This window comes from Nansenia antarctica, assembly GCF_963989245.1.
Source record: "Nansenia antarctica genome assembly, chromosome: 3".
Lineage (NCBI taxonomy): Eukaryota > Metazoa > Chordata > Actinopteri > Argentiniformes > Microstomatidae > Nansenia > Nansenia antarctica.
In genome coordinates this window covers 33,012,764-33,028,736 of record NC_137688.1, presented here as the reverse complement: position 1 = coordinate 33,028,736, position 15,973 = coordinate 33,012,764, and the positions used below count along the sequence as shown (strand labels likewise).

Genomic DNA, 15,973 nt, shown 5'->3' with positions numbered 1-15,973 from the left:
CTGGAGCACATTTTCAGAAGCATTTAAACATCTCAGATTAAGATGCTATGACCCTCAGGATGTCACCAAGGCATGTGGTGGTATGTTTAAACGCAGCGGTCGGTGCGTTTCAGGATGTCAAATGGACTTAGAGGTGTCGAGGAGGAGTAAACGTAGTGAGATGACGTTCCAGACTCTCTTAACACGTTCCAGACTCTCTACACCAAGTCTCTTGGCTCGGTAATCTCTTCACATGGGCTCTCCTACCACAGCTACGCAGACGACACTCAACTCTTCCTGTCCTTCCCCCCGTCTGATGTACACGTGGCAACCCGTATCTCAGCATGTCTCGCTGACATTTCAACTTGGATGGCTGACCACCATCTCAAGCTCAATCTTAACAAGACCGAGCTCCTCTTCATCCCCGGGAAAGCCTGCCCTCTCCAAAACTTCTCCATCACAGTGGAGAACTCTACTGTAACCCCCTCCCTGACAGCCAAGAACCTTGGAGTGATCCTGGATAACCGACTATCCTGTGCGGAGAACATTGCAGAAACGGCTCGCTCCTGCAGATTCTTCCTCTACAACATCAGAAGGATACGACCATTCCTTACCAGAGAGGCAGCGCAACTCTTGACCCAGGCACTGGTCATCTCCCGCCTGGATTACTGCAATGTACTCCTGGCTGGGCTCCCCGCTTCAGCCATTAGACCTCTGCAGCTCAACCAGAATGCTGCTGCCCGGCTGGTATTCAACCTCCCCAAATACTCGCATGTCACCCCTCTCCTTCGCACCCTGCACTGGCTCCCGATAGCAGCTCGCATCAGATTCAAGACCCTGGTGCTTGCATACCAGGCAGCTAAAGGGACAGCCCTTGCCAACCTGAAGGAAATGGTAACCCCCCAAACCCCTGCCCGCTCACTCCGCTCCTCCACCTCGGCTGGCCGACTGGCCCCACCTCCTCTACACAGCAGTCGGGCTGCCCGATCACGTCTCTTCACAACACTGGCTCCCCGCTGGTGGAATGAGCTCCCCACGGCTGTCAGAACGGCAGAGTCACTACCCATCTTCCGTCGTAGACTGAAGACCCATCTCTTCAGGTTACATCTTAACTGCTCCTCCTGAGACATCTTCTGACCCTCACCACTACGTCTCCTAAAGACACCCGCTTTCCCCTCTACTGTGTCCCTAAGAACTTCTATTGCCCCCCTTGTACTGTTTCTCAGTTTCTCCAGTAAAAAAAAAAAAAAAAAGTTTTAGTAGAAGGCGATAGGGTTTTTCATCAGTGGCCCCGGGCCCGAGCTAGATTACTCTTCCTGCAACGAATGGTGGATTGCTGATTCACATGCTTGGTATTCAAATGTATTGATTGTAAGTCGCTTTGGAATAAGGCGTCTGCTAAATGCCAAAAATGTAAATGTAAATGTCTTAACTCCTTCAGTGCCGAGGGTGAATAAAAGTCGCCCAAACTGTCAACATTCGAGAGTGCCATGGGTGACTTTATTCACCAAAAGGGGCATCAATTATAATGCTTTATTTTGCAGCCAGTCAAAGTGTTGTTGCTAGATAAACAACACATAAAACACTTGGAACACTCTAGGTGGCGAGTGTTCTGGAATAGTTTGGCAGTTGGTGATTTTAAGTTCAAACATAGGAGGAAAAAACTGTGGAATTTAATTATATTTCCTGGTAACCCCTAGGCCTAGTTCAAATTGCACCTGTTTTTCCCCAAAGGAACATAGTTCATGTAGCAAAAAACCCCAGTAAAAATAAAGGTTAACAGAAGGGAAGGAGAAATTTAAATAAAACTCAAACTGAAAACAGTTTCATGTTCAGTTCTGTTTTTGTAAAGAAACAACGGATGCACCTGGTGCAAGACGCTGAGTGACTCTTTAGTTTTGACTTATCAAATTATGACTCAAATTATGATACTCAACACTTGATACTCAATACTCTGCACAGTGACTTGTGTGTACGGTAAATATTTTAAGTCTGGATTTGAATGATTTGCATGACAGCTTTGCTTCACGATTCTTAATAATAATAATCATAATAATAATAATACATTAGATTTATATACCGCTTTTCTAGATACTCAAATACGCTTTACAAACTGAAAAGATTGAGTAGTAATTCTGGGGACACATGGGAAGGGGAGACGGTTAACTGGTGAAGGCGAGCTTGAAGAGGTAGGTTTCTTGGCTAAATAAAATACACAAATAAAAGGGAAGGGCGGGTCATCTTACCAGTCTCCTGTCTCCAGGTGGCGGGATCCGTGTTGGGGAGGGGGTTCCTGTGCCGGGGGGCCTTGGGCATGGGGGGCCACTTGTCCCCCTCTGAGCAGCTGATCTGGGAGGGCATCTTCATGGAGATGTCTGACCACCCCCCTCCTCCGTTCACAGCCTCATCCCTCCTGCTGGACGACACTGAGGAGGCAACCAATCAACCAATCAACCAATCAACCAACCAATCAACCAATCAACCAACCAACCAACCAATCAACCAACCAATCAACCAACCAATCAACCAATCAACCAACCAATCAACCAACCAATCAACCAACGATCCAACGAACCAATCAATCAACCAACCAACCAACCAACCAACTTTCACCCAACACTACATGAGTTTAAATTTAATAATTGTCTTATTAAAACTAGAGTTACCTGAGACTATGACAGCATCTCCCTTGCCACTAGTCCTGGGGTGAATGGGCTCTAGAGGGAACACACACACCATGGTTATCACAGGCAGGCAGACAGACAGACAGACAGGCAGACAGACAGGCAGATAAACAGGCAGGCAGGCAGGCAGACAGGCAGGCAGACAGGCAGGCAGACACAGATAGATAGACAGACAGACAGACAGACAGGCAGGCAGGGAGGCAGACACAGATAGATAGATAGATAGATAGATAGATAGATAGATAGACAGACGGACAGACAGGCAGACACAGATAGATAGATAGATAGATAGACAGACAGGCAGGCAGGCAGCAGCGTTGTTGTTGTTGTTGTTTACCTCGATTCTTCTTGGCACTGACGGGGGGGTGGGCGGGGGCGGTGGGCGGGTCCAGGTGGTAGGTGGGCGGAGCCTCCCGCCTCCCGGAGCTCTCTGGGCTGTCCGGCCCCCGGTCCTTCCTCTTCTGCTGCCTCTTCTCCCGGTTACTCACCTTGGTCTCCCACGCTCCTGGAGGGGGGGGGGGGGGGTGGAAAGAGTAGGTAGGGAGATAAGGAAGAGGAGGGAGGGAGAGAGAGAGAGAGAGGTAGGGAGATAAGGAAGAGGAGGGAGGGAGGGAGAGAGAGAGAGGTAGGGAAATAAGGAAGAGAAGGGAGAGAGAGAGGTAGGGAGAGAGAGGTAGGGAGATAAGGAAGAGAAGGGAGAGAGAGGTAGGGAGATAAGGAAGAGGAGGGAGGGAGGGAGAGAGAGAGGTAGGGAGATAAGGAAGAGAAGGGAGAGAGAGGGAGAGAGAGAGAGAGAGGGAGAGAGAGAGAGAGAGGGAGGGAGAGAGAGGAGGGGGGAAGGGAGAAAGAGAGGGAGGGAGAGAGAGAGAGAGAGTTAGGCTGTATTACATGTGTTTTTATAACAATAACCTCAATTCAAATGACACGCCAGCCTGCGAGCTGTGCAAAGTTTGAAGGAATCAAGGTCAAATGAATCATTAACAAACGTAGATAAATTGGGTCATCATAAGGGGAGTGGCTTGGAGCGGTGGCTGCTGCATTCTGGTTGGTTCACGTTGAGTAACCGCATTTTAATTGGACGGGGGCCACGCGACCTCAGGTGACCTCTCACCTATTTGACAATTTGTTCATCAGGCAAGGAGTCAAGTCAGTCTCTCGCTCTTCCCCCCCCCTTCTCTCACATCCTCTCCTCAACCCATCTCCTCTTCTCTCCCCCCTCCTCTCTCTCCCCCCCCTCTCTCTCCCCCCCCCTCTCTCTCCCTCTCCCCCCCACCCTCACCATCGTCAGGTTCCTTCCCAGCAGCAGCAGAGACACTCTTGGCAGGCTTCCCCTCTGGTTTGGGTTTCTTCTTGTTCTTCTTAGCCTGGACCTGGGGACGAGATAACAACAAGACAGCTTTAGCTTCAACGCTAGCCCTAACCCAAACAACAGCTTTAGCTTCAACGCTAGCCCTAGCCCTAACAACAGTAGGGTGCATTTAGCTTCAACGCTAGCCCTAACAACAGTAGGGTGCATTTAGCTTCAACGCTAGCCCTAACCCTAACAACAGTAGGGTGCATTTAGCTTCAACGCTAGCCCTAGCCATAACAACAGCTTTAGCTTCAACGCTAGCCCTAACAACAGCTTTAGCTTCATCGCTAGCCCTAACCCTAACAACAGTAGGGTTAACCCTAACCCTAGCCCTAACCCAGTAGGGTTAACCCTAACCCTAGCCCTAACCCTAACAACAGTAGGGTTAACCCTAACCCTAACCCTAGCCCTATCCTTAACAACAGTAGTGCATTTTCAGCTGCTTGAGGTAGTCAGCTGCATTACTAGTAATGAGTCAAACAGAGAACTCCCTAAACCCAGATGCATCTTTCTGTTTCTGCATCTGCCATGGATGTACCTGGAAAACAACAGGTGGGAGTGGCAGTGTTTCCTCTATATGCATTTATTGGTGGCGGGCCGCCACGAAAGAATTTCCTCCGCCACTAATTGATTCAGACAGTCCACTTTGATTCAGGCTGCGCAGAAAGGCAGCGAGTTATTATGACCGGAGAACAGAAAAAAAGCAGATTGAAGCTAGATTTAGGCCGCTTCCAGACCAACATTTTGTTACGATTTAGGGCGTAGTTATTTACAATATGTTACAATGTTGCAATTAACCTCGTCGTTTGTGTTCGCACTGCAATCGAGACTGAATCAGATAGCGAGGCGACGCGCTTTCAAAACAGTTTTGTGATTGGTCCGAATGTGTGTGTGTGTGTGTAATGCGCGTTCCGCATGTTCCGCTGCAGCTGTAGGATATATTGGTATTTGATCACCTTGTAGGAGTGACGGCAATAACAGGACGATCTAGTCGTTTTGCCGGTAGAAAATCAATCATGTGCGCTTTATTCTCACTCTCTGCGCATGCGTACTGACAACAACAACATCCATTCATCTCCGTCCCACTTATAACACGTCATATCACCCGCTAAGCAGCCTGGGTGATGTAGTAAACACAAACATATAACAGTGCTTTATACAAGGCTGGAACGCCGTGAATTATGAATACTTTGCTCGCTAACGAGCGGTCACTACAACCTTCTATATAAAATCACCTGCTCGGCTTTAATGACTTAACCGCTATTTAAGAAATTATAATTGTTGCCACCCTGTAGTTTTTGGTGAAACTTCGTCTTTGTTTTGAGCGCCAGTGCGCGTTTTATGCACGTGCACGCGGGGAAAAAAATTGCGGCGCGACAGATAGCCGCTCCGCCACTAATGTGAAAAATCCTGGAGGAAACACTGAGTGGGGTTAACTGAACTAGTCTAGACCTGAACTAGTCTACACCTGAACTAATCTAGTCCTGAACTAATCTAGTCCTGAACTAATCTAGACCTGAACTAATCTAGACCTGAACTAATCTAGATCTAGAGAGCAAGATGACTAAGGCCCAGGGATGAAGTGTTGTATAGGTGGGTAAACCCCTAACGCAAATAACACTGACCTAGCAGAAAGGGTAAATAAAGAGGTGGTTGAACTAAGTTTAGTCCATTACGTCACCGAACCTGACCACCCGACATTCTAACTGTCTTTACGGAAAGGTCTACTCTGCCCGCCCCCCCCCCCCCCCCCCCCCCACCTGTTTAAACTTGAATGTATAATTCTTATCAAATCAACAACAACAAAAGCCTTATGAATTACACAAGTCAATGTGAGGATATTTGGAAACATGTCGACTTCCTTTTCATTACACATTCAAATGGGTTTCGGGGCCGTTTCAGACACAGACACACACACACCTTCTCAGTTCTGACCTCAGGGGGTGGTTTGGAGATTTCTACATTGGCTTTCACTTCCTCCTGCGGTGGCTCTGCGACCGGCCGCCCGTTAGACTGAGCTGCTTTCTGTGGGCAGAGACAATCAACACTAAGTGACAAACCAAATCAAGGTGTATGTGTCACACACACACACACACACACACAACACAGCCGTAGGAGGTGTAATAATAACGTGGGGGAGTGAGGGAGGGGGGGAGTGAGAGTGAGGGAGGGAGGGAGGGGGGGAGTGAGAGTGAGGGAGGGAGGGGGGGGTGAGTGAGGGAGGGGAGTGAGTGAGGGAGGGGGGAAGTGAGGGAGGGGGGGAGTGAGAGTGAGGGAGGGAGGGAGGGGGGGAGTGAGAGTGAGGGAGGGAGGGGGGGGTGAGTGAGGGAGGGGAGTGAGTGAGGGAGGGGGGAAGTGAGGGAGGGGGGGAGTGAGGGAGGGAGGGAGTGAGGGAGGGGGGGGTGAGTGAGGGAGGGGGGGAGTGAGGGAGGGGGGAGTGAGGGAGGGGGGGAGTGAGGGAGGGAGGGGGGGAGTGAGGGAGGGGGAATGAGGGAGGGGGGGAGTGAGGGAGGGGGGGGTGAGTGAGGGAGGGGAGTGAGTGAGGGAGGGGGGAAGTGAGGGAGGGGGGAGTGAGGGAGGGAGTGAGGGAGGGAGGGGGGGAGTGAGGGAGGGAGTGAGGGAGGGAGGGGGGGAGTGAGGGAGGGAGGGGGGGAGTGAGGGAGGGGGGAGTGAGAGAGAGGGGGGGGGGAGTGAGGGAGGGAGAGAGGGAGGGGGTGTGGAGGGAGAGAGGGGGGGAGTGAGGGAGGGGGGAGTGAGGGAGGGAGGGGGAGTGAGGGAGGGGGGGAGTGAGGGAGGGAGTGTGGAGGGAGGGAGGGGGAGTGGGGGAGAGAGGGAGGGGGGGAGTGGGGGAGAGAGGGAGGGGGGGAGTGGGGGAGAGAGGGAGGGGGGGTGAGGGAGGGAGGGAGGGGGGGTGAGGGAGGGAGGGGTGAGGGAGGGAGGGTGAGGGAGGGAGGGGGGGTGAGGGAGGGAGGGATGAGGGAGGGAGGGATGAGGGAGGGAGGGAGGGGGGGGTGAGGGAGGGAGGGAGGGGGGGGGGTGAGGGAGGGAGGGAGGGGGGGGTGAGGGAGGGAGGGAGGGGGGGGTGAGGGAGGGAGGGGGAGGGAGGGAGGGGGAGGGAGGGGGAGGGAGGGAGGGAGGGAGGGAGGGGGGGAGGGAGGGAGGGAGAGGGAGGGAGGGGGGGAGGGAGGGAGGGAGGGGGAGGGAGGGAGGGGGAGGGAGGGGGAGGGAGGGAGGGGGAGGGAGGGAGGGAGGGAGGGGGAGTGGGGGAGGGAGGGAGGGAGGGGGAGTGGGGGAGGGAGGGTTGGCTGTTAAGCTAAGCTGTGCTAGGTAGCTTAGCAGCCAGCTACACAAAGCTCAGCTGGATGAAAGTTTGACTTACTGTCCCCAGAGCTACCCCGATAACAGCTAGCAAGCTAACCAGCTAACTAACGGTGTGTGTGTGTGTGTGTGTGTGTGTGTGTGTGTGTGTGTGTGTGTGTGTGTGTGTGTGTGTGTGTGTGCTCTGTACCGTCCACCTCCACGTACCTTCTCAGCAGATTTCTTCTTGTTCTTCTTCTTGTGTTCGTCGGGTTTGACAGCCTTGGTCCCGGCCGGAGCCGCCAGACCCTCCTGGGTCAGCCTCGGAGCTGCTCGCTGCTTCCTCCCCCCGCACAGCGCGGCCCAGGACAGCACGACCAGCACCAGCAGACCCGCCGCCACCGTGGACAGGATCACCCACGACGGGTACACCTCAGGCTGCAGACCCAGGTCCACTCCGAACTCGGATCGGATGTAGCCCTGCCCCGAGGACAGCAGCTCCCGGAGGCGGCTGGAGATCAGCTCGGCTTGCTCTAGAGCCAAAGCTCGCCAGTCCGCTGCCATCTTCTCAGAGCGTCAGCTAGCTGTGTGGAACAGCGCGTTTAGCTGCCGCGGGCAGAGTCTGGACAACGGACCTGCGAGCCACCGTACTATGACAACAGGCCAGGGGGAGGGGCTTAATCTGACAGCTGTCTAGTGAGTCTGTTCAGAGAGGGTAATAATAATAATAATAATAATAATAATAATAATAATAATAATAATAATAATAATAATAATAGTAGTAGAGACTGCTACCTCAAATCAAAACTAATATTAATGGTCACTTATTTACACAATATACAATGTACAATGTAATTAAAATGCATTTCGGTTTGCAACTACTCAACAAATAAAAATAAATAAATAAATAATACACAATAAAAAAAACTATGAAAAACTACAACACAGTTAAATACAAAAATCAAGTGGAGGGAGGGAGGAGGAGGAGGAGGGGGGGGGGTGATCATTTACATTGACATTTTTGGCATTTAGCAGACGCCTTATTCCAATGCGACTTGCAATCGACACATCAGAAAGCCATGAGTTCAAATCCCACCTGGGAACACCCTTGAGTAAGTAAACTTAGCCCTAAATTCCTCCAGGGAGGATGTAATCTGTAATCTCTAATTGTAATAAAGTCACTTTGGATAAAAGCGTCTGCTAAATGGTTACAATGTTAAATGGGACGAGAGAATAGTGTGGAGGAGGGGGAGGGGGAGGGGGGGGATCAGAGAAATGACGTGTCTCTCTCGCTCCTCTCCTCTCTCATTGGGTAAGGTCGGTGGTGTAATTTCGGCGTAAGAAAGCTTCTTATTGCACTGCTTTAGCAAGTCACAAGTCACGTGAGATCAGTGATTTCTTCAAGGAAGGAGGGATACATTGGAACCAGGCCTAATACTCTGCTCGTACACTAATACTGTAGTAAACTAATACTCTAGTACACTAATACTCTAGTACACTAATACTGTAGTAAACTAATACTCTAGTACACTAATACTCTAGTACATTAATACTCTAGTACATTAATAGACTAGTTAGTACACTAATACTCTAGTACACTAATACTCTAGTACATTAATACTCTAGTACATTAATACTCTAGTACATTAATACTCTAGTACGCTAATACTCTAGTCTAGTACACTAATACTCTAGTACATGAATGAATGAATGAATGAATGGACTTTATTGACTTTATTGTCATTGCTACAGTACAGGTACCAAACAACGAAATTTAGGAGGGGTGGCTCCCCTGGTGTTAGGAAAGGGGAAAAAAATAAACTTTTAGAAAAAGAATAAAATCACAAGAAGGTAAGGAGCTGGTTTACATAAATAAAGGCTATGTACACAATCCACTGTACTATACTGCACAGATAGTCAACTAGGGTTGTCATATTGCACAAAATTATTTTTTCACGTTATTTAAAGTGTCACAGTTTGCAGGCTTGAAATGTACATGTTTGTGCCTCAGCACTAGCTGCCATACAATCCGTCCAGACTGTCCTGGGCCCAGAACTTAGGCCTTTGCTGTGTTCAGGGCCTTGACGGCCCTGTGGTAGAAGCAGTTCTTCAGTCTGTTTGTCTTAGCGGCCGGGGTCCTGTACCTCCTTTTCGAGGGCAGCCTGATAAAGTGTACGTGCCCAGGGTGGGTCGGGTCCCTGGAGATCTTGGAGGCCTTCCTGAGACAGCGTGTGTTGTACAGCTCTTCCAGAAAGGGGAGGGGGGCGCCGGTGATCTTCTGTGCTGTTCTCACGACTCTCTGTAGCGCATTTCTCTCCGCTGTTGTGCAGCTGTAGAACCAGTTGCAGATGCCGTAGGTGAGGATGCTCTCCACTGCGCCGCGGTAGAAGGCCACCAGTATCTCCTGCTTGTTGTGTTCTTTCCTGAGGCATCTCAGGGTGTATAGCCGCTGTTGTGCCCTCTTGATGGTGCCTTTTGTGTTATCCTTCCAGGTCAGGTCATCCCGCATGTGATGTCCCAGGAATCGGAGGGTTGAGACTCTCTCCACGCTCTCTCCGTCGATGAGCAGGGGCTGGATCTCGGACTTTTTCCTCCTGAAGTCTACGATGAATTCCTGGGTCTTTGACTTGTTCAGCAGCAGGTTGTTAACCTTGCACAGCTTGCTCAGTTGCTCTACCTCATCCCTGTACGCCGCCTCGTCCCCCCCCGAGATACATCCCACCACGGTGGTGTAGTCTGCAAACTTTACGATGTAGTTGCTGGGGTGGACGGGGGTGAAGTCGTGGGTGTAGAGGTTGTAGAGGATGGGGCTTAGCACGCAGCCCTGGGGGGACCCAGTGCTGAGGCTGAGGGCTGTGGAGGTGTGGGGGCCCACCCGCACCCTCTGGGGGCGGTCGGTCAGGAAGTCCTTGATCCACGCACATATAGAGTGTGATAGACCCAGGTCTAGTAGTTTGGTCACTAGCCTGTCTGGAAGGATGGTGTTGAAGGCGGAGCTGAAGTCCACGAAGAGCAGTCTCGCGTAGCTGTTTCCCCTCTCCAGGTGGGATAGAGTGGCGTGGAGAGTCGTCGCGATGGCGTCCTCTGTGGACCTGTGGGCTCTGTAGGCGAACTGGTATGGATCCAGGTTGGGCGGGAGGCGTGTGAGTATGTGGGCCCGGACTAGTTTCTCGAAGCACTTCATCATAATTGGTGTGAGTGCCACCGGGCGGTAGTCGTTTAGGCAGCTCACCGTGCTTTTCTTCGGGACTGGGATGATAGTTGAGGTTTTCAGGCAGGGTGGGACGGTGGCCTGGGACAGGGACTGGTTAAAGATGTTGGTGAAAACCCCGGCCAGCTGGTCGGCGCAGTCTCTCAGCACCCGTCCCAGGACGCCATCCGGCCCCGAGGCTTTCCTGGGGTCCACCGCCTTCAGTACGCGTCTCACTTCATGCTCTGTGAGGGTGAGGCTGCTGAGAGCTGGAGAGAGTGGTGTTTGTGTTGCGGTTACCTCCGTTCGCCCCTCGTCGAACCGGGCGTAGAAGGTGTTCAGCTTTCCCGCCAGCAGGGGGTCGTCCTCTGCGGCTGTGAGCCTGTTGGCTCTGAAGTTTGTCATCTGCTGAACCCCCTGCCACATCCGCCTGGAGTCGTTGCTCAGGAGGCATTCCTCAATCTTCTCTCTGTGCTCTGCCTTGGCCGCTTTGATGCCGCGCTTTAGGTTGGCCCTGGTGGAGCTGTACAGCGGTGTGCTCTTCCCTGCGAAGAAGGCGTTGTCCCTCTCGTTGATCAGTTTTTGGACCTTCCCAGTCATCCATGGCTTCGTGTTGGGGTAGACCCGGACCCGTTTGTCCACGGTGACTGAGTTGGTGCAGTTCACTATGTGGTTCAGAACCGACGACGTGTACTGTTCCAGGTCCTCATGCTCATATTCCTGCCATAGGGTGTCATTTAGGCAGATCTGCATTGGAGCGGACCCTTCTGGCCAGGTTCTGACAGTCTTATTGGTGATGGGAGCACTTTTCCCCATTGTAGTGTATGCAGGAATCAGGAGGATTGACACATGGTCAGACATGCCTAGATGAGCTAGCGGACTAGCCTTGTAAGCACGTTTGATGTTGGTGTATACCTTATCCAGTGTTTTTTCTCCTCTCGTTGCACATTTCACATGCTGATAGAACTTGGGTAGTACTGCCTTCAGGTCGACATGATTGAAGTCCCCCGCTATGATGTGAATAGCCTGTGGATCAGTGCTTTGTTGGCTACTGATGACTTCATATAGTCGCGCCAATGCTACTCTGCTGTCTGCGCTAGGCGCTATATACACACATGTTATTAGCACCGCGTTAAATTCCCTCGGGAGGTATGTGGGTCGGCATTTAACAGTCAAGTATTCCAGGTCTGGGGAGCAGTGGCTACTTACAGTTTTCGTGTTTAAGCACCAGCTATCCTTCGTCGATATTATGATCCCACCTCCGCGGGACTTACCGCTAAGCTCCGTTCGGTCAGCGCGGTGTAGCGTGCGCCCCTCCAAGCTAACAGTTGCGTCCACAATGTTGTCATTTAGCCAGGTTTCGGTCAGAATAATCACACAGCTATCCCCTACGATGTTGTTTTTAGCAACCTGTAGTCTCAGTTCATCCCTCTTGTTCGTCAGGGATCTGACGTTGGAGAGGAAAATGCTTGGCAAAGCTGGTTTGTTTGGGCTGCGTCTCAATCTTGCTAGCAGGCCTCCCCGGCGGCCACACCGTTTCCTACAGTCTCCTACATTAATACTCTAGTACACTAATACTCTAGTACATTAATACTCTAGTACACTAATACTCTAGTACACTAATACTCTAGTACATTAATACTCTAGTACATTAATACTCTAGTACACTAATACTCTAGTACATTAATACTCTAGTACACTAATACTCTAGTACATTAATACTCTAGTACACTAATACTCTAGTACACTAATACTCTAGTACATTAATACTCTAGTACACTAATACTCTAGTACACTAGTACCCTAGTACACTAATACTCTAGTACATTAATACTCTAGTACACTAATACTCTAGTACACTAATACTCTAGTACACTAGTACCCTAGTACACTAATACTCTAGTACATTAATACTCTAGTACATTAATACTCTAGTACACTAATACTCTAGTACATTAATACTCTAGTACATTATACTGATCCACAGGCTATTTAACATCATAGCGGGGGACTTCAATCATGTCGACCTGAAGGCAGTACTACCCAAGTTCTATCAGCATGTGAAATGTGCAACGAGAGGAGAAAAAACACTGGATAAGGTATACACCAACATCAAACGTGCTTACAAGGCTAGTCCGCTAGCTCATCTAGGCACTAATACTCTAGTGCAGTAATACACTAGTACACTAATACTCTAGTACACTGGTACTCTAGTACTCTAGTACTCTAATACTCTACTACACTAATACTCTAGTATCTAGTACTCTAGTACACTAGTACTCTAATACTCTACTACACTAAAACTCTAGTATCTAGTACACTAATGCAGTAGTACACTAATACTCTAATTTCTAATTTCTCTCTGCTCATACTCTCCTGTCCATAACGGTGTTTCACATTGAGTCACAAAGTTATTAAAAAACTAGGTTTCCTGTATTTTTTATTTTATTTGATGGTTGATGTCACATGTGAGCCATGACATCAGATTGTGTTGTTGTTAAATCCCTCACTTCGTCAGGGTCTATGGTGCAGCTGCAGCGGCCCTTAGTGCTGGGTCCCTATACACCAAATTTCTTCCTCCATGCAATTCCATCAGGCTTAGGAGATTTTACTGCTGGAAGTTGTCCATGTTGTGTTACTATATTTCATCAAGATAGACGTTTGTGTGTGTCTTTAGAATCTTATACCAATTACTACTACTACTACTACTAATAATAATAATAACGATTATTTTGTTTAGGGAAATTGCTGTGGGGAAATACTAACTCGGAGCGTGTAAGTTATTCAAAACGTATGTACTGTATGTAAAACAAACCTATGTACTGTATGTAAAACAAACGTATGTGCTGTATGTAAAACAAACGTATGTACTGTATGTAAAACAGTTTATGCACTGTATGTCAATTCATGCACCGCTGTTTCTATGAAATATCATTCTGGTCCAAACATTTGGGTGTAACTTGCTTAATCTTCCATGAGTGATCTTCCATGACCCTACAGTATCAATCTGTCTGAAGTCTCCCTGCTACTTCCTGGTTATGTCATATCCGTCTACCTTTAAACAGCCCCACGTCTGAGTAACATCTGTCATGTTCCCATGGCCTTAAACGTTTGAAGGACTCAGCATGAAATAATCTCGACCTGTTTTAACTCGTCACTCTTAGTCCTTGGCGCTGTCCTGAAATGTTCCATTGAGGGTTGGGGTTAGAGCACCTGTTAAAGTTACCAGAGTGTGTATAAATAAGGGGGCTTTAGTTGAAGAGACGTGGTTTCAGAATGAGGAGTGCTGTAGCTTTACTGGTGATGCTGTTTGGTCTGTCTGGGTCAGGGGTTCAGGGAGAGGGTGGGGGGGTCAGAGAGAATGACGTCCCTCAACTGGGTCACGGGGAAGATGGAGGGACCACTACCTCTGACATCTGGGCTGAGCTGAATGACCTAAGAGATATGGTGCACAACCTGGGAACCATGGTGGTGGAGCAGAGAGTGCAGCTGATGAATATGGAGACCAGAGTGACCATAAGCGAGAGTCAGGTGGATGAACTGCAGAGAGAGAATATAGGTACGGTAATCAATGTGTTTCAGTGTGTGTGTGTGTGTGTGTGTGCGTGTGTGCGTGTGTGTGTGTCTGTGTGTGTGTGTGTGTGTGCGTGTGTGCGTGCGTGTCTGCACACTTGTCTTTGTGTGTCTGTTTGTCTGTCCGTCAGTTCATCGCCCCCCCCCCTGTCTCCCTGGCTGTCTATCAGTCTCTGCCTGTGCGTGTGTCTGTGTGTGTGTGTGTCCGTTCATCCGCCCCTCCACCCCTCTGTCTGTCCCTCTGTCTCTGCTCCTGTGTGTGTGTGTGTGTGCCTGTGTGTGTCTCTGCCCGTCTCTCTGCCTCTGCTCCTGTGTGTGTGTGTGTGAGTGTGTGTGTGTGTGTGTGTGTGTGTTTAATCATTACTGCATGCACAGCCTCTGGACCAATCAGAATTAATAGTTGTGGTATAGAAGTAGATTGTTATTCTGATGATGTTTCCTATAACTGTCAGTCCTGGGGACCAGAGTGGAGGTCAGCGAGGGTCAGGTGACTGAACTGAGAGGAGAGCTGAATGTCACCATGACTGAAGTGCAGGTCCAAGAGAACAAGATTGAGGACCTGGAGACAGAGAACGCAGGTAGAGACAGACAGCTGCAGAACATCTCACAGGATAACTGGAAACAGGAAAGAAGTTGTGTGTTGAATTCGACAACAGTTTATCTTTTATTTCTTTGTCTTCTATTCCAGCATTGGTAGCCAGAGTGACAGCCAGTGAGAGTCAGGTGGAGGAGGTGAAGAGAGAGAATGCAGGTAATATATAGGTACACTAATATTGTAAAATACTTGTTTAGCATGTGGTATACAATTAGATAAATAGCAACAGTAAATTTATATTCCTGTATTTCTGATTCCAGCCCAAGTAGCAGAACTGTCAGCCATGGGGACCAGAGTGACAGCCAGCGAGGGTCAGGTGACTGAACTGGGAGGAGACGTGGAGGAGATGAAGACAGAGAATGCAGGCATGTATACGTAGATAGGAATATGTGTTGAAAAAGATTGTTTAGTGTGTGTGTGTGTGTGTGTGTATGTGTGTTTAATCATTACTGCATGCACAGCCTCTGGACCAATCAGAATGAATAGTTGTGGTATAGAAGTAGATTGTTATCTTGATGATGTTTCCTATAATGGTCAGTCCTGGGGACCAGAGTGACAACCAGCGAGGGTCAGGTGACTGAACTGAGAGGAGATGTAGAGGAGATGAAGACAGAGAATGCAGGCATGTATACGGAGATAGGAATCTTTGGAATAACGCGTCTGCTAAATGCCAAATGTAAATGTAATACCTGTGTGTGTGCCTGTGTGTGTGTGTGTGTGTGTGTGTGTGTGTCTGTGCCCGTGTGTGTGTGCCTGAGTTTGCGTGTGTGTGCGTGTCTGCCTTTGTGTGTTCGTTTGTCTGTCCCCCCACCCCTCTGTGTCTCTGTCTGTCTGTCTCTCTGCCTCTGCTCCTATGTGCATGTGTGTGTGTGTGTGTGTGTGCCCGTGTGCCCGTGTGTGTGTGTCTGTGTTTGCGTGTGTGTGCGTGTCTACCTCTGTGTGTTCGTTCGTCTGTCCCCCCACCCCTCTGTGTCTCTGTCTGTCTGTCTCTCTGCCTCTGCTCCTGTGTGCGTGTGTGTGTGTGTGTGTGTGTGTGTATGTCTGTTTAATCATTACTGCATGCACAGCCTCTGGACCAATCAGAATGAATAGTTGTGGTATAGAAGTAGATGGTTATCTTGATGATGTTTCTTATAACTGTCAGTCCTGGGGACCAGAGTGGAGGTCAGCGAGGGTCAGGTGACTGAACTGAGAGGAGAGCTGAATGTCACCATGACTGAAGTGCAGGTCCAAGAGAACAAGATTGAGGACCTGGAGACAGAGAACGCAGGTAGCGACAGACAGCTGCAGAACATCTCACAGGA

At 49.6% G+C, this 15,973-nt stretch overlaps 1 protein-coding gene across 2 annotated transcripts in view; it reads right to left on the bottom strand.

The window, feature by feature from the left end:
* Positions 1 to 7,890, bottom strand: part of mtdha (metadherin a) — a 13,198-nt gene extending 5,308 nt beyond the window's left edge. The window contains exons 1-6 of one of the 2 annotated variants that reach the window (XM_080526450.1): positions 7,540 to 7,890; positions 5,935 to 6,039; positions 3,943 to 4,033; positions 3,001 to 3,168; positions 2,646 to 2,696; positions 2,226 to 2,405 (exon numbers count right to left, since the gene is read on the bottom strand). In XM_080526450.1, coding sequence (XP_080382576.1) covers positions 2,226 to 2,405; positions 2,646 to 2,696; positions 3,001 to 3,168; positions 3,943 to 4,033; positions 5,935 to 6,039; positions 7,540 to 7,875 — 931 coding nt within the window. In that variant the 5' untranslated portion in view covers positions 7,876 to 7,890. The remainder of the gene's footprint in view (positions 1 to 2,225; positions 2,406 to 2,645; positions 2,697 to 3,000; positions 3,169 to 3,942; positions 4,034 to 5,934; positions 6,040 to 7,539) is intronic. The other variant, XM_080526451.1, reaches the window with a different exon arrangement.
* Between the last annotated feature and the right edge of the window lie 8,083 nt (positions 7,891 to 15,973).